Raw genomic sequence first — 18,769 nt, 5'->3', positions numbered from 1 at the left:
GGTTGTAATAGGCCGACAACGCACAACTTCTTCCGCGAAAGTTGCTTCGTGTGCCAGAAAATGAGACAAGGACCTACTGTTAAATGTACTGTCAAATGTTAAATGGCACGCTTATTTAAGCCAGAACACTTGCTTGGCTTATATGGTATGCACTCTAGGATTTGTGAAAGTTAGCCATAAGACCTCCAGTATAGCGACCATATCCTGAATTTCCAAGCTTACCTTCTCCACTCTCCTCCTCGTCATCAAGCTCCGTGTAGGTCCATTCGTGATGCTCTTCCCAGTCGTCATCCTCGCCTTCGGAACTCCCGCCTGCACCGATTACTCTTGTCAGCGATCAACATTTACTAAGCATGGCGGAAAATAGGCTCCACTAACGCGTCAAAGCATTATCATTTGACTACATTAATTAAGCGTAGGGAAATACATCGCCAAAAATTTCCGCGCCAAATCCTTGCTGACCTCGGTTTGCGCTTTGGGTTCATTGCTATACAGCCTCTTAAATTTAGAAGGTTTGACGGAATAAAAAAAAATCTCAGTGCCCTTCCACTCTGTGAAGAAGGATGACCAGCGAACCTGTGTATGTGGGCCCCTTAATGGCGAACTGCCCCCCCGCCGCGGGTCGGCCCGGCATTGCCTAACCTTTGGCATCGGCCCACGTATGGGGAGTGCTTAACGCCTGCTTCACCTCCGCCGCGGGTCGGGCGGGTATTGCACTATCTTCGGGATTGGCGCACGTACGAGGTGTGCTTAACGCCTGCTTCATTACCGCCGCGAGTCGGGTCGGTATTTCACAATCTTCGGGATCGGCCCCCGTATGGCGAATTGCTTAACGCCTGCTTCACCTACTCCACGGGTCGGCCCGGCATTGCACTAACTTTGCGATCGGCCCACGTATGGGGAGTGCTTAACGCCTGCTTCACCTCCGCCGCTGGTCGGCCCGGCATTGCACTATCTACGGGATCAGCCTACTTATGGGGAGCTTTTTGCTTACAACAGCAAGAAAATTTCGTTGGACTGTAGAAGTATGCAGCTTCGCTGTAAAAGGCAATACACTATGTATTTCAGCCAATCACAAAGCATATGCAGATGGCGGGCTGGAGGTGAGTAGGTTTTAAGATGAATTTTCATTTTTTGAACTGCAATTCTCGTAGTTCAAAGCAGGTAAGTGTCGAAAGCTGAAGGTACAAAAGCATGTTTTTCTGCCTTTCTATGGTGGCCACACGCATTGCTACATTGCTGCTAAGCGTGGTTCGAAAGAAGTTGGACGAAGGGATGCCGACTTACTGCGAATTCTTTGCCATGGTACGAAGCAAACAAAACGGACACCCAAGCAGTACCATTAACTGTCGCCGTGCGTAAGAGTTAAAAGTGGTGTTTTTGTGTGGCATTTACAATTATAGACATATTCTTATTTTTTTTTCCACGCCATTGGAAAGAATGTGTCAAATATGCGTCAATTCTACAAAATTTCTTCTTTTCTTTTGTTTTTGGTGGACATGAATTATGTCATGTTTCACGTGTCCATATTCAAGTGGACGTGATAGCTCTAAAAGTTATGCCCGCGGTTGCGTTTCCAAGGTGTAAACAACAAAGATAACTGTTAATCCGCTAACAGCAAGTGTGCGCTTGATAGCCTGCGTGTATGGCATCCGAGGTCTCCACCCTCCGACGCGTGCTCCTTGCGTCACACGTGCCAAATGCGCGCTCGCCTTGCTCATCTACAGCGGGTTCTTTGGCGACATGCACAAATAACTCTATGACATGCTTCCTACTTCCTAAACGGAGGATGGAAGGCACACGTTATTGTGTGCCTTCCGAAAATTAATTTACTTAAATAATTGCATGAAGTAAGAATTCACGCTACACATCTGTGGATAGACGCCCAAACCACATCAACGGAAGGAATAGTGGTGTGGAAGCGGTAATGGAATATGCACGGGGTCTATTTGCTCCGAGGGAGAGTTGGCTTGCGTCATTACTTCGTGCACCCACTAAGAGTGGATCAGAGAGAAAACAAATTCGCCACGCCTCGTATGCACGATATATTCAGGAGTCTTCACTATACGGAGCGAATTTCTCTTCTCTCTGATCCACTATTTGTTGGCGCAAGTTCAGCCTGGTCACGACCGGGTTATTGCGTACGATAGCCGCCTTTTGTGGCCTTCGGAGTGAAACTACTCCACTACCGAGAGCGAGTGTCTGGCTATAGTCTGGGCTGTTGCGAAATTCCGTCCCTACCTATATGGCCAGTCCTCTTGTATTGTCACCGACAATCACGCTATTGTCTATTGCCTTTCGCCAACGACTCTCCCTCGGAAGAGTTGACGGTGGTTTGATCGCGAGGAACCGATTGTTCAACCACATGAAGAAGGGGGCTTACGGGAGTTGCGATTGAAGCGTGGCTAGGTGAGTAGAGAACAAACGTTATTAAAAAAAAAGTACATCGCTTAAAAAAAGCGCGACAAACTTTATTTTATTCAAACAAAATTTATCTTAATTAGTTTTAAATATATGTTATGCACAAAGAAAAAACGATTGTCTTTGATTTTAGGATTACTATAATATATCATTTCGCATATGCCCCTGGTAGAGAAAGGAGGCGTTCACGTTGATGCGGGAAATCACGCTCGTAAAATTCCTCGTCTACAAGACGCCCTCGTAGTATGCTTGGGTCGTTTGCTCGTTCGTGAGTTTTCTGAATTCTGGCGGGGCGAATTAAACGCTTGCTGAGTGCGGTGTTTCCGAGATGTGTTACATCGTGACTAAACTTGTCCACTGAAAAGTTTTCACGTGAAGTGAGCATGGAACAACGGACAAGTGCCGGCTTCAGCGGCCTTCGTGTTACTGCTGTGACCCACGGGCTTGCACATGAAGAGCACCTGAGGCACGTTACCCAGGGTGCACAGGGGGTACGTCTAGTCGACAAGTTTCCCCTGCAAAAGGGAGAGATCAGTCTACTTGTAAAAAGTTGGTTCTTTTCTCGTACGCTTCGTATTTTACATTTTCATCATGACACGTTTCATATGATTTATTAATTTATGTATTTCTTGCAGGCGCCTTGTCGCTTTCCACTACAACGTTTTAGAGCGCACAGCAGGTTGTGCGGTGCGCATAACGCCAAATTAGTTGCCAAGGTGGGCTTGCGCCAATATTTGAGCGCATTCTTCTTTCCTGTGATAACGAAAAAAGACGGAATAGAGTAGAACCCGTCTACAACGAACGTCACTATTAGAAAATGACGTCTAAATGAAAGATACATTAGATCCCGACAGAATTTCTATCTTTCCTATGTGTAGTGATTGTCACTGCAATGAGGCTCACTACGACGAATTTGCCTGTGCAACAAAGTAGTTTAGGCGTCCCCGATGGCTGAACTGGGGCTTTACAACGAACGCAGCCGTAGCGGTTCCCCCCCCATCCCTCCACCGATGCCACTGAGCAGCACTCTGCGCTAGCACAAACGGCAGCGTCGCAATTCTAGAGCGTGCCGATGTCCCCCTGCACTGCTCCAAGAAGAGCTCAACTCGCACTCTACTTGTTGTAACATATCAGCGGCTGTAACTGCTGACGAATGCGCCGCAGTTGATGACGGCGTGACGATGTTGTCGTAACTGATGACCGAATACGTCTACAAAGTCATCTATAGGACAGGAAGGACGGGGATGTGTAAACAAATGAGCAACTTTGAAGGCAAGGGAGGCGCGAGCGTCATTCGACGATCTGCAGCAGCTGTACCTTGCGCTGCTCCCACGATTCGCGCTGAGCGTACCCTGAACTTCTGCGCCATAAGGTCAGCTGCAGTTGCAATTCCATAAGACAAAGTGTGCACGAAAAAGGAGTTAGTGACTTATTTCACTAAGTTTCTTGAATACATGTTAAATGAAGATTATCTCTTGTTGAGAAAGAGAGAGAGAAAAGAGAGACAAAAGAGAGAGAGAGAGGGGGAAGGCAGGGAGGTTAACCAGACTGAGTCCAGTTTGCTACCCTACACGTGGGGAAGGGGATGGGGAGTGAAAGAGAGAGAGAAAAACACGAGAAAGGCAGGGACGTTAACCAGAGGTAGTTCCGGTTGGCTACCCTGTACGGGGGGAAGGGGCAAGGGGGATAAAAAGAATAAAGATAGTGGAAGGGGGAATAGGGAGAAAGAGAGACGAGCACCAACAAACCGCGTACACTGTATAGCTTCTTTAGGCTTGTAGCGCAGCTCAGAAAGAATGTTGAAAAACATTGCCAGCAGCAAACGAGATCTCCTAGAGATGTTTTTTAGGGCGAAAACGTTGAGGGGTACTCTTTCAGAAAACGACACGTGGCAGAAGTCTGTCGCACTGTTTCTTCAAGCCAAGCTAGCCATTTTACCCGCGAATGGCTCCTTTTTAATACGCAACTCCGATGAAATGATTTACTTTTTGAAGGACAACTCCGACCGAGGCTTTCAAGTCTTCTCCGTCGATGTGGAAGACCTGTACTATTCTATTCCTCACAATGACCTGCTGTCAGCTATTTCGCAGATAATTGATGAATTTGGTGTCACCCGTTTTCAGAACAATGCTGGGCTGTCTAGCAATCCCTTTTTAGAACTTTTGAGCTTTTATTTGTCATCAACGTTCATCACATGGAATGGCACCATCTATTTGCAGAAAAACGGAGTATGCATCGGTTCGTGCATTGCCCCACTCCTCAGTGATTTATTTTCAGCTCGCCTAGATGTCGCCATGTCAGTAAACCTTAATAAGACTAATGCTATTGAAATATTTCGTTATGTGGGCGATTTTTTGTTTTGTATTCAGTGTTCTCCGGCTTACCTTGGGGCTGAGGTTGCCATGGTAGTGCCAATAGTCAAAGAATGCCTTGCGCCCCTTGACGTTACTTAGGAGCTACCAGAGGATCACACGATCCGGTTTTTGGATCTGCGCTTAGCTCGTTCGGATATTCACACGTGTTGGTACTATGAACCTCGTGCTAACAAACCACTTCTTCCATTTCATTCTGCTCATTCTAAGTTGGTCAAGAGAGGCATTGCCAACCTTTGCCTAAATAATGCTTTGTAAAAGTCGTGCCACCATAATGTTTCGTCTAACTTTGCCTGTCAGTACGAACGGCTTTCGCAGGCTGGTTATCCCGTGTCCCTGCAAGTGTCAGTAGCAGAACGGATTCTAAGAGAGTTTAGAAAAGACAACCAGCATGAAGATAATCCTGCAACTACTCGGGTTAGGACAAGCATCAGTCCTTATATTCACACCGTCTCACATAATCTTAAGAAAATCGCCAAGCGAGCGAATATTCATGTAGTGTTTTCTGCCCCTAACAAGCTTATGAGGATTTGCAAGCTAATTCGAATAAGTAGGCTTCTCCTAGCTGTGATAAGAATCACAAGAAGTTCGTTAATTGCACACATTGTGTTGTTTATTGTTTTCCACTCAAGTGTGGGAAACGTTACGTTTGTCAAACTGGCCGATGTCTGAATGAGAGGCTGCGCGAACATGGTTACAATGCCAAGAATTGTATTACAGCTGGGGGGTTTCTTGCGCAGCACTGCAAAACGTGTGGTTGCGAACCTGTCTTAGAGGAATGCGTCATTCTAGGTCGCAGTCTTAATCAGCTCACAAGAGAAATCATCGAAGCAAAGGCTATCATAGGTCTGGGCCATGCATGTGTAAGCTCACCTTCATTATCATTATCAAGCAATGAATTGGCGTATCTCCGATTGCAGCCACAGGCTGTCTGAATATGTTTTCACACGATTACTATCGGCTTTGTTGCTTGGTTTTGTATATTCTCTTGATGTCACATGGTTCGCCGAGTGTATAAGTATCGTATATTATATTGACCGCAAATAAAGACGCGGTCAGCGGGAGAGAACACATAAACAACACGGGCGGTAACTTTCAACTGTTTTGACAGTTGAAAACAGTTGAAGGTTACCGCCCGTGTTGTTTATGTGTTCTCTACCGCAGTCCCCTCCCCGTCTTTATTTGCGGTCAATATGATATACCGTAAACACCAACTAGGTCAAACTGAAGTTCTTCTGTATAAGTATATCCTCTGTGTCACGAAATAAACCATCAGTTGGAAGTTAGCGCTCAATCTGTTCTCCGTTCTGTTTCATTACCCCTTCCCCCTTCCTTTTTGCTCTTTTTGAGCTGCGTTACGAGCCTAAAAAAGTCATGACATACCAACTCGTCCAAACTGCCACGCTTTTGACACTGCATAGCGTTAGGGGGCGGTGTTTTTAAAGTCTATCGTGAAGGCCGGTAGACCGCAGGAATCTTAGTAACGTGAGTAACGCCTTCAGAACGGATGTTCTTTAGGAGCACTGACCTAAAGCTTTTAGTTATGACATTGGGTGATTATCCAGCTGGTACAGTACTCTGCAGATCACTTGTCTCTGGGCACTATATCATGGGCAGATACAGATAATGTGTGCGAGCGTCTCATCGCTGTTGCATGTGTCGCACGTGGGGCTGTTGGCCATACCAATAAGGAAGGCATACGACTTCGTAAATGCAGAGCCTAGCCACAGACGGTACAGCGTGGTCTGTTCACGTTGTGGTAGTCCAGATGGTAGGTGCATCCGTATGTCCGGAGACAACGAACGCAAATGACACATGGTGATAACTTTCGAGTCCCACAGGGGCAAAGTACTACATTCACGGAACATCAGTCGCAGCCCAGCCGCAGCGTCTGTTCGCGAAAGCGGAATCAAGACACGTTGACCACTTTCATGTGCAGATCGGGCGGCTTCGTCGGCGTGGTGATGCTGCAATGTCTTGGAAGCCACTGAAAGATTTTGTTGTGTCCTTTGTCATGGCTGCGATTATATATCTGTCGAATTTCTGAGGCCAGTTGTTCATTGGGTCCGTGGCGCATTGTGCTTTGTATGTACTGAAGGGCTGCCTTGGAGTCATAAAATACAGTTTATTGTTGCGGTGGTTCCTGATTAACGAAATCAAGTGCAGCATGGAGTGCCGCAAGTTCTGAACCCGTCGATGTGGTCACACATAAAGCTTTAATTTGATTTCTTCAGATTTTGCCGGGTTGATGAATGCAGCAACAGAGCTGGTGAGTTTTACCCAACCACCTGTGTAGACATGTTGCCGAAATATGTGTACGTTGTGAACCCCGTGTTGAATGTGCTTAGCGTGCTCTATTGGGAGCACTGTGGGGCGCGATCTTCACACCGCAGTTACTTCTATAACAAAGAATTTCGGTGGTCCCAAGCAGTTCATTATAAAGGCATTTCACTGTGTAAAGTGTCCCCCGCACCCCAATGAGTTGAACACACATTTATTTTCCTGAAATACTGTAAAACTGAATCTGGTTCCCACCTGCCTGCGGATAAAAAAATTAAATAAGGCCCTATATTTATGACAAACACGCAAGGCATGAATCAACTTTTCAAAATTGAGCAAAAGCTGTGTCTATATTCTGGTTATTGCAGCATGTTACGGCACTTTTGTATGTTTTCTAGTCGCTATAGTATTGAATCATTCTGTATCAATATGTTGCTCGCGCATTGTGATTGTCATGCGCAAGGTTTCGGGGATAGCATAGTGCTGGTGAACATGTTTTCTTTTTCATTGCCACAGGTGGTGCGCACTATATGCTACACTATATAATTCTTGTTTTGTGGTTTATCAGCCAATCACACTCAACTATTGTCTGAAATTCTGGCATAAATAGCAATTACTTTTCTTCCAACGCAAACTCACTTGCAATGTGCAGCCACATTCTGCTCTTATAAGTTCCCTACATACCTGAGAATCCATAAAATAATGCAAAAATATGTTGCTCGTGGCTGGATGCGCTTAGCTGACGGTGGAATAAATGCTAATCAAAGGTCAAGTTAATGTCCAGGTCACGAACGCGCAGATTACTATTTCTCGTAGCGAAAGTAATGCGGTACACTAAAATTTTAAGGTACCACTGAAGATGAATCCGCATTTAATATGGATTTGCATGTGAAACGCCGGCATCGACTTAAAGCATCCATTGAGTAGATCTTCAAATTTCTTATGCCTAGTCCACAGGAGACTCATGTCGTGGTGGAGGATGCTGAAATAAACCACCATGCATAACCGCACCCCTTAAGAACAGAAACGACCGTGGGGCCATAAAGAAATGACGCCACTTCTTTTTTTACCTAATACGGCCTTACATGTGTTGTTTCTCACCAGGATAGTACCGTCCTCTCACAGATGACCCTAAGCCCCTTAAACCGTTGATGAACCGCCATTTTCTGAACGCATGGGCTTCTATGGAAGCTTAGCTACCTCGTATACATGTACATTCGTGGATAGCTCACGTGGCGTTACGTACGTGCCAAAAGAAACCGGGGTGGTGAACGCTTCATAAGGAAGCAACGGAACTGTTTATCGGAGATACTAATGCGGGCTGCCGTGGGAAGTGTGCCCCGTCGGGGCCAGGGAGAATAATTGTTTATTTGCACATTTGACACATTCACAGTTTGACATGTTCTCCAGTTCACATGCTTCTGAAAAGCCGCAGGCTGCCCTGTTCCGAAAGGAATAAAAGATGGCTACCGCCGGTTGCTCAGGTACTGGCTACTCGCACCTGTCGGAAAGCGTGGGTCATAAACCTTTTTGCGTGGCTGTGTAACGTTTTCAAGCACTTTCGGCACGTTTGGGACCTCGCTCTGCCAAATCTTCTTTGCTGAGGATGCGTTTTAGCGGCATTCTTAACCTTCAGTTGCATGCCGCCGCGATTTTCGACCAACCACCGTAAGCTAAGTAAGGGAAAGCGGACCAATCGCAGACACCGGCACCACCCCTTTTCATCCGGTTATTGATTTTCACTAGAGTGGCTTGGCCCCATCAAATCCCTCTCCACTTCAGCGTGCTCCTCGCCTCTTGTCAACCAATTAGATAAGGCAAGTCGCTCACTGTAGGCAGTTATTCATTTTTCAAGCAAGCAAAAGTGACCTCCTATGACCGAGGAGAGTGGTTGATTGATCTGTTCAGAGAACCCTGGGGGTCACCGCGCGATGCTTGCGTCGGTGGTTACGCAAATTTGACGCCAGGGGATTGGAATAAAAACATATTGGAATAGTTTTACGTTATAGAGCCTTACGTCATTGCACTGTAAGTTTTGCACGATATATAGTTAAGCACTACGTCACCAGATGTCGCTACCAGTGCTGTTGCTGCCGTACATCTCTCCGGAAACCCGGTATTCTGCAAACGACCTTACATTTACGGACATGCTAAAACTCTCTAATGGAGCAGTACATTGGGCAAGCAGGAGCATTCAAAGGCGCCCCCAAAGTAGCTGCGTTCCGATGGCAGAACAAAAGCAGTTTGGCGATTACGAGAGCAGTCGAGAGCAGTTGGGACTACTGCCGCGCGGAAAGAGGAGTGCGAAGAAAGAACGTGACCTTAGGCACGTGTCATATAATTTTGCTTGTGTTTCCGTAGACTTTGGCTCCGTGTGTGGGAGCAATGGCGGCTTAGTTGCAAAGATCGCGTCTGTAATCTGGCTCCGTGATACATGTGATCACTCGCACCTGCTCTCGGAGGGGAGCAAGCGGTCGCCCTCTCACTGCGCTACTGCTCTGGTCCTCCCTGCTTTTCGCGTCCGCTCTTGTTCTGACAATGGAATGCGCCATGACATTGCCCAGAATTTCAGATGCCTTAGCCGTAAACACACTGCCAAGTTCTTTCCACCTGTTTTGTTCATCGAGGGCATGTTGCGCGTGTGACAGTTGTGACAACGTAGCCGTGGAATGTTCCTGACCCGGAAAAATAATATTTTACACGTGTCACAAGACCCCAGCTGTTTACGTTTGCTAAAAATTTTTTGGTCATATTGTCTGTAATATTATTCTAAAATTGACAGAAGCGTAAGGCAGTTCGTTATGATGTTACCTGTGCACAGAAGTGCCTTTTGTTTGGAAAGCTTTTACACAGTTCACTATTCTGCTATTGTTGAAAGAGCTTACGGACACATTAAGAGACTGGGCGGAAGCTAAAACGTCTGTTCTCAACGTAAAGAAAGAAAAAAAGTTCACTCATTCTGAACAATGGGCCGTAATTTCACGATAGGTGCAACGTTGATGGCCTGAACGTCGGTTCTTTCGCCTTGCCTTGAGTCTCTATTACGCCTTTCTATGATAAGGGTCTGGACATTGACAGTAGCCAGAAACACGTGACTGGTGCAAGATAAACGCGATGAACGCTTGTACTATCAGCACGTTACACGATAGGCGAGGTTACTGTTTCCTGTGTATTAGTGGCGCCGACATACCTTGAAGGATCGGCAAGGGGGATCACGGGATAGAAAAGGGACTGTGTCGTAAACGCCTACTTTTACTCAGTTTACGCGTTTCGTAACTGGTGCTATAGGGGGCGAGCACGATACCGACCACATCATCATCATCGTCAGCAGCAGCAGCATCACCAGCCTGGCTACGCCCACTGAAGGGCAAAGGCCTCTCTATTACTTCTCCAACTACCCCGGTCACGTGTTAATTGTGGCCATGTTGTCCCTGCAAACTTCTTAATCTCATCCGCCCACCTAACTTTCTGCCGTCCGCTGCTACGCTTCCCTTCTCTTGGAATCCAGTCCGTAACCCTTAATGGCCAACGGTTATCTTCCCTCCTCATTACATGTCCTGCCCATGCCCATTTCTTTTTCTTGATTTCAACTAAGATGTCATTAAGTCGCGTTTGTTCCCTCACCCAATCTGCTCTTTTCTTATCCCTTAACGTTACACCCATCATTCTTCTTTCCAAAGCTGGTTGCATCGTCCTCGAAGTAGAACCCTTTTCGTAAGGCTCCAGGTTTCTGCCCCGTAGGTGAGTAGTGGTAAGACACAGCTGTTACACACTTTTCTCTTGATGGATAATGGCAACCTACTACTGTTCATGATCTGAGAATGCCGGCCACACGCACCCCAGCCCATTCTTAATCTTCTGATTATTTCAGTCTCATGATCCGGATCCGCGTCACTACCTGCCCTAAGTAGATATGTTCCCTTACCACTTCCAGTGCCTGGCTACCTATCGTAAACTACTGTTTTCTTCCGAAACTGGTAAACATTACTTTAGTTTTCTGCAGATTAATTTTTAGACCCACCCTTCTTCTTTGCCTCTCCAGGTCAGTGAGCATGCATTGCAATTGGTCCCCTGAGCTACTAAGCAAGGCAATATCAGCGAAACCAAGTTGCTAAGGTATTCTCCATTAACTCTTATACCCAATTCTTCCCAATCAAGGTCTCTGAATGCCTCCTGTAAACACGCTGGGAATAGCATTGGAGAGATCCTATTTCTCTGCCTGACGCACTTCTTTATTAAGATTTTGTTACTTTCTTTATGGAGGACTACGGTTGCTGTGGAGCCGCTATAGATATCTTTCAGTATTTTTACATACGGCTCGCCTACACACTGATTACGTAATACCTCCATGACTGCGGAGGTTTCGACTGAATCAAGCGCTTTCTCGTAATCAATGAAAGCTATATATAAGGGTTGGTTATATTCCGCACATTTCTCTATTACCTGTTTGATAGTGTGAATATGGTCTATTGTTGAGTAGCCTTTACGGAATCCTGCCTGGTCCTTTGGTTGACAGAAGTGTAAGGTGTTGCTGATTCTATTTGCGATTACCTTAGTAAATACTTTGTTGGCAACGGACAGTAAGCTGATCGGTCTAGAATTTTTCAAATCTTTGGTGTCCCCTTTCTTATGGATTAGGATTGTGTTAGCGTTCTTCCAAGATTCCGGTACGGTCGAAGTCATGAGGCATTGCGTATGCAGAGTGGCCAGTTTTTCTGGAACAATCTGCCCGCCATCCTTCAACAAATCTGCTGTTACCAGGTCCTCCCCAGCTGCCTTTCCCCTTTGCATAGCTCCCAAGGCTTTCTTTACTTCTTTTGGCGTTACTAGTGGGATGGCAAATTCCTCTAGACTATTCTCTCTTCCAGTATCGTCGTTGGTGCCACCGGTACTGTAGAAATCTCTATAGAACTCCTCAGCCCCTTGAACTAGCTCATTCATATTAGTAATGATATTGCCGGCTTTGTCTCTTAACATATACATCTGATTCTAGCCTATTCCTAGTTTCTTCTTTACTGCTTTTAGGCTTCCTGCGTTCCTAAGAGCATGTTCAATTCTATCCATATTATACTTCCTTATGTCAGCTGTCTTACGCTTGTTGATTAAAGGGACCCTGAAACGATTTTGACAATTTTCTACAAACGTACTGAGTCGTTTGAGTAAGTCCTTCTGATCATTAATTGACACATCTAAGTGCTCCGCGTAAAGCGTGTAATTTATTATAAGGCTTTAAAAATGCACATCGCTGCCGATCGCAGCACAGTGCTCGGCGGAATTTTAAGCCGCCCCTACCCATATGACGGAAATCGCCCATATGACGTCAGTTGGGCGAGCTGTCCAATTGGCAGAGCAGGGCGCGTGATCGATAATTTTTCCAACTTTATGGTAAACAAATGATGTTCGTAATAGTTGGAATCTTAGGTAATTTGCTTTTATAAAGAGAAAGTAACATAATGAGAAAGCACAAGAACAATTTTTCAGTACACTTAAGCACTTTCGGCACACAGCAAGTGTCGTCCGCTTGTGTTACAACGTTCTCCGTCTTTGACGAGAGCTCCGTCGTCAGTGTTGGTCTGTCTTTCCGCGAGCGCTATGATTCGACTTTGTTGCGTTGTGGACTGCAAACGTAGCGACTGGCAATATGCCAAGCTGCGACATCGTGTCCCTCTGCAAACCAGTAGATGAGCGGACTGGCTGCAGCGCATCGGGATGCCGCTATCCGATCGGCGCCAGGATTTGCGCGATTGCGGCCGTAACTTTACACCGGTAGATTACTAACTCAATAGGCTCCCTGCAATGGTCAGGCGGCGCGGCGATCGGCTCAGCCGTCAGCGCCACCGTGTCAGTTGCGCGAAACACCGAGGCGGCCGCTGTTGCGGAGGCATGCTTTTGCGGCGCTCGTTTGACACCTTTCGGACGTTCTAAATTGCGGTTTTAATGCAATCGAAAACGTCGAGGCCCATTTTGGACCACCGACGCTTGAGAAAGGACGTAAAATCTTTTACTACAACCACGTATACCGTGTCAAAGAATTAAACAGCACGGACATCACAGTGAGGTGCTTAAATTAAATTGTGGTGTTTTAGGTGCCAAAACCACGATCTGATTAGGAGGCACGCCGTGGTGGGAGACTCCGGAATAATTTGGACCGCTTGGGGTTCTTTAAAGTGGACCTAAATCTAATTACACGGGTGTTTTGGTATTTCGACCCCATCGAAATTCCGCCGCCGTGGCCGGGATTTATTCCCGCGACCTCGCGCTCAGCAGCCCAACACCGCAGCCACTAAGCAACCACCGCAGGTCGCGAAGTATTTGTCACAACAAAGTAAGTATGCTTACGACGTCGATCTCGAAGTGCGTTAACAAATCATTATTTTATGCCACTAAAGTGAGCGAATACGGCCGTGGACGTCTTTGAACTGTCATTTGACGCTTCCTTACTTGGAGCGTGCCTTGCCCCTCACATTGCATAGGTTTTGGCGAATTGGCAGGTAAGTGCTTTGTTCTCCGTTGACGAAGTGCCTCGAGCATATTCTGGTATTGTCGTTCGGGCTCGACTGTGAGAGGGCATTACCGCTGAAGCATCATAGAGAGCAATCAGCTGAGACTAAACAACGTGAAGACTGAACAAACATGCGCTTGTGTGCGCGAGGGAAATGCTAATTTTCGAATACTCGACGTGTTCTGCAGTGTACTCCAACCTTAGTTCTGTTGTTCTAAGCGCGAGAAAACATCGGCACGAATGAGCTCGGTTCCAGCATTCGCGTCTTGATCTTGGCGCAGGAAGAAGCACAGCGCATACAAGCGCTACGAAGCTAGATTTGACACCTAACAACTACTGCAAGTTTGTTTTGAAGCAAGACGAGCTAAACAACTATCAAAACTGATTTACAACAGCCGGAATCAGTTTACGCATTTTTTATGCAGTTGACGCTTTATTGTGTATTTTTACAGATGCCGCTGCTGGCTCATTTTCATTTCTTTTTCTTGTTTTTGCACTTCCGTCTTAGTTCGTTTAACAGAAATTCGCAAGACCGACACGAACCGCGACGATCCACTTCAGCCGCCGGGTTGCTTCCCCCGGTTTTAAAGGGAAGCGGTACAATTTGATGCCGACATCCCCTTCGCGGTTGTGACATTTCTTAACGCGGAAGTATCTGCGCTTGTTCTTTTTGTTCACACTTCTCACGAAGAAGCTGCCAAGAGGCCGCGGGGAATCCATTGGAAAATTGGAAAAGCAGGCTTGCAGGCGGGCCTGAGCGCACCACGGACAATGGTGAAATGACGGTGAGGGCCTACCCACGGGTGCTCACCGCCGCTGCCAGGTGGCGCGACATGTGCAGGCAAACTGCATTGCAGGGTGCCCATAGCGTATCGCTAGGTCGGTATTAGGGTAAACGCAAGCGCAAGGAGGCAGGGCCTGGCCGTTTCCCCTTGCTTGTCGTTTCAGGGGGATGAACAGAAGCGCAAATGTGAATGGTCTGCACGGTGCAGCCACCTGGTGGCATAGAGCTCAACCACACACAGTAGCAGTAATAAAATGTATTCTTATTTGCTGCTGGTGTAAATTTTTCGCAGGAGTGTAATCGTTAACACGTCGTTTTTGTAAATGCTTAAAATGTTTTACACTCGTTTAGAGCAATATTAGCTCTTTCTTTGGCTGGTTAAGCTCTGGGCCAACGGGTGGCTGGACCGTGGAGAATGATCAGGCAGCTCACGTACGTCTACTTTCATGTTCCGTCATCAGCTTGAGTTTATGCCTCTACCGTCCCGTCGAAAAGTTCAGCTATGTGTGATTACCGGAATACCAGACACGTTCGGCGCTACGACAGAATGCTCGCAACGCAAGCTGCTTCGATAGCTCTCGCTTGGGGTCTATGGCCAAGCGGCTAGCGCAGAGGTTTCGCGCGGGCAGGGGCAGGCTCAAAACAACCGGAAGTGGATGATGTGACGTCGCGTCGTGACGCAAAACCAGTGAAAGCGGAGGTTAGCCCCGATCGCTCGGCGAACGAGTTGAGGAGGAAAAGCATGGCTAGGGAGGAGGGTAACTTGTAATCACTTGTAGCTCCGTTAGTACGTAACGCTTCACTTAAATTGTGGTGCGAATGTTCTACTTAAACTGTACCCTACACGTCTACAAAATTTGTCCGAACCGTTTCAGGGGCCCTTCAACTTGGAAAGTTCTGCCAGTTCTATTCTAGCGGTAGGGTTGGAGGCTTCATACATTGGCGTTTCTTAATCAGATATTTCGTCTCCTGCGATAGCTTACTGGTTTCCTGTCTAACGACCTAAAGAACGCCATGCGCTTCATCGTCCTGTCTAACGAAGTTACCACCGACTTCTATTGCACACTCCTAAATGATGCCCAGAAGATTGTCGTTCATTGCTTCAACACTAAGGTCCTCTTCCCGAGTTTTCAAGGTAGCGCCACTCCTCCTTTCCTGCTGATTTCCTCCTCCCCGAACTGCACTGGAGCGCCCCCAAAATGGGTCAGAACTAATGAGGGCGTGCATAAAAAAAAAGGAATTGTTTGGCGTGAGTTATCACACCGAATAGAAACATGCATGTTTTGATAGAACTAAATCGCATATAGTATAAGCAGTTGCTTAGTTCAACGTATGAGGCACAGTATAAGAAGTATAACGCGTGTTGTCCAACTAACAACGATGTACATGTTTTATATATTACACCACTAACCACGGTGCCTCGCATGCTCCCTCGCATGCGCCCGTTTCGATCTAAATTCACGCTTGTTATTTGTCTTTTGCTCCTGCGGCAAGAAGTAAAATATGAAGTCGGCCATCACTTAGCCTCACTTCATGCTGAGGGCAGGACATCAGGTATGATTTGTCGTTGCTATTGAGATCAGCTCTTTCTTTTGACGCTGTTAGGGCTACACAGACAATGCTGAGGTATAAGAGAGGTCACCGGCGTCACCGACGCCGGTCACCTCTCTTATTGTCACCGACGCCGGCGTCCGGATGCGTGTCGCCCCGACCATATGAAACTCTACGGCCCCGACAGCCTAATCATACAGCTGTTTCGGGGCTCCGACGCGGACGATCGACGTCTCACTCAAAAAAAAAAAAAAAAAAAAAAGAACGCACACACAACAAAACTTGCCTTCAGTGAAGTATATTCTGTCTCATAGCGGAGTGTAGCAGAGCCACGGCTGCAAGGTACGGAAACGCAGGTGCTTGCCCCCCACAAGGTGAATATAATTTTGACATCAGTTACCATGCCCTATTTGCGTATTATTGCGCAAAGATGGAGGCTGCAAACATTTACGACGCCACAGGCGTCGGTAGCAGGCGACAAAACGCGGACGAAAACATTTTGATCTGTTTGCCTTCCTCATTGTCTGAGGCGCCAGTAGCTTCCACGGAGCTGCAAGGAGCTTCTAATTCAGATTAGAGATTACAGCGCTGTGTGCTTTTTTTATGCCAGCTGCGGTAGCACACTCTAAAACGAATGGAGAAAGACAGAGACAACTTTATTCGTCAGAGTAGGGAGCTAGTTCATGGCCTCGTCAGGAAGGCCAGATGGCCGCCAAGCGATGCGTGACGGCATCCTTTCAGGCTCGCTCGACAGCTCGGAGTTGCACGTCCGGGATGGAGCTAAGCAGCACTTCCTCCCACGATGGAGGTGAGGCAGAGGCCCGGTGATCGGGGGAGGGGGGTCCTCCATACAGTCCCAGAGGATGTGACTGAGCCTAGCTAGCTCACCGCACAGGTGACAATACAGACTAACTCTCTGTGTCTGTAACCTGCGCCAGTGGATCTCGTGACGCTTGTTTAGCTTACTGTATGGTGCGAGCCTAGTGTGTCGTGTAAGGCGGTAATATTGGGTTATGTCGTGATATGAGTATCCGGCTCCGTCAGGCCCACCACTCGGCCGACGAATCCTCGAGCATGTTGGTGGGCTGCTTCGTTCCCTGGATTCCATTCGAGCGAAGATCCAGCGGCCTGTCTTGCTACCTTGCAGACGGTGAACCTGTGATATGCGGTGTGCTTCAATGAGTTCTTCGATGGTGTTGTGAACTCCCAGTTGAAGAAGTTTCTCGATGGATGTGCGTCTTGGAAAGCCGAGGGCTACCTTGTATGCGTGTCGTATAATGCAGTCCAGACGAGCTCCTTCTGTATTCTGTAACTGTATGTATGATGGTGCATAGGTCAGACAGCTGGCGACAAAGGCCTGAATGAGTTGGAGCAGGTCCTTCTCCTTATGCCTAGCTTACGCTCGCTCAATATGTGTAGCAATATCGTGGTCTGGTTCACCGTCATCTGGAGCTAGTCTATAGTGATGCCGTTCCGCCGGTTCTGCTGTAGTACCATGCCCAGTACTTGCACGTGGTCGACGTGGGTGACTGGCGTGCCGGTTTACGCGTATCGTGATGAGGTGACTAGGAGGTGACTTGTGCTTGCTCTTGTCGGTTGGCCGGATCAGTTGGAGCTCCGACTTTTGCTGAGAGCACTCTAGCCCCGCTGCGTTCACGTGTTGCACGACGATGTCGGTAGCCCGTTGGAGAGTTTCTTCAACTGCGCCGTCCGACCATTCACATGTCCAGAGCGTGTTGTCCTCGGCTTATAGCGTGTGTCTGAATGAATGAACTGAGACTGGATGAGTCCCGGGACTTCATTCAGTTTCGGAGGTAGGGTGCGCATTGCTAGGTTCAATGCATGGAGGAAGGAAATAGATAGGAGGGAGCTTACCGCAATGTGTTTGAAGGCAAGCTGGCGGCGCAACACGGAATCGCACGTCAAAGTGCGCGGTTGGGTTTAATGCTCCCGCTCTGCAGGCACAGCCACGGCAGGGCAGCCGATCAAACGCGCACCGAATAAAAACTACTGGCATAGCTACTGGCAACCGAACGTCTAAGCAAATCTCGATTCTTGCTCCGTGATGTCGATGCAAGAGGTCACCTGTTGGGCCACTACTGTGCCTTCGCGGAACGTTCACTTGCCAAGGCTGGCTGCGTGATGTAATGCTCCCTCCTGCACTTTTCCTTCCTCCGTGATGAAACGCCGTCCTATAGGCTATCTTCAATGGTTAGGTGGCGTAGTGATCGGCTAGACCGTCAGCGCCACCATGTCAGTTCCTAGAAACACCTAGGCGGCCGCTGCCACGGCGGAACTACATTTGGAGGACATACGGCACCCCGTATGTCCTCCAAATGTAGTTCGCAGTGTGTGCTCTTCGATTTGCCGTCCCGGACTGTCCAACTAGCTGCGTGTACCAACGCTAATTGGCTGTTTGTACTGTTTTCTTGACCGTCACTACCACGTGAAAATAGTGCACTACCGGTCCGACCCCCGGTGGAGGTGAAGCAGGCTTTAAGAACTCCCCATACGTAGGCCGACCCCAAATATAGTGCAATACCGGGCCGAGCCGCGGCGGAGGTGAAGAAGGCTTTAAGCACTCCCCATACGTGGGCCGACCCCGCATATTGCATTACCAGGGCAACCCGCGGTGGAGGTGAAGCAGGCTTTAAGCACTGCCCATACGTGGGCCGATCCCGAAGAATGTGCAATGCCGGGTCGACCCGCGGGGGAGGTGCGGTTCGCCATTAAGGAGCCTCCATACACAGCTTCGCAGGCCATCCTTCACAGAGTGGAAGCGCACTGAATTTTTTGTTGATACTTTTCGCGGAGAAGCTGCCAAGAGGCCGCGGTGAATCCATTTCAAAAGTAGAAAAT

General features: G+C 47.7%; 1 protein-coding gene across 7 annotated transcripts in view; it reads right to left on the bottom strand.

Annotated features, from left to right (window-relative positions):
* The window catches only part of LOC126541550 (uncharacterized), a 70,266-nt gene that overhangs the window by 39,938 nt on the left and 11,559 nt on the right, over positions 1 to 18,769 (bottom strand). For all 7 annotated transcript variants that reach the window (XM_055076728.1, XM_055076729.2, XM_055076730.2 and 4 more), the window contains exon 4: positions 223 to 312. In XM_055076728.1, the coding sequence (XP_054932703.1) occupies positions 223 to 312 (90 nt within the window). The remainder of the gene's footprint in view (positions 1 to 222; positions 313 to 18,769) is intronic.

The sequence above is a fragment of the Dermacentor andersoni genome, chromosome 2 (genome assembly GCF_023375885.2).
Source record: "Dermacentor andersoni chromosome 2, qqDerAnde1_hic_scaffold, whole genome shotgun sequence".
NCBI classification, from domain to species: domain Eukaryota; kingdom Metazoa; phylum Arthropoda; class Arachnida; order Ixodida; family Ixodidae; genus Dermacentor; species Dermacentor andersoni.
This window is presented reverse-complemented; position numbering and strand designations above follow the sequence as displayed.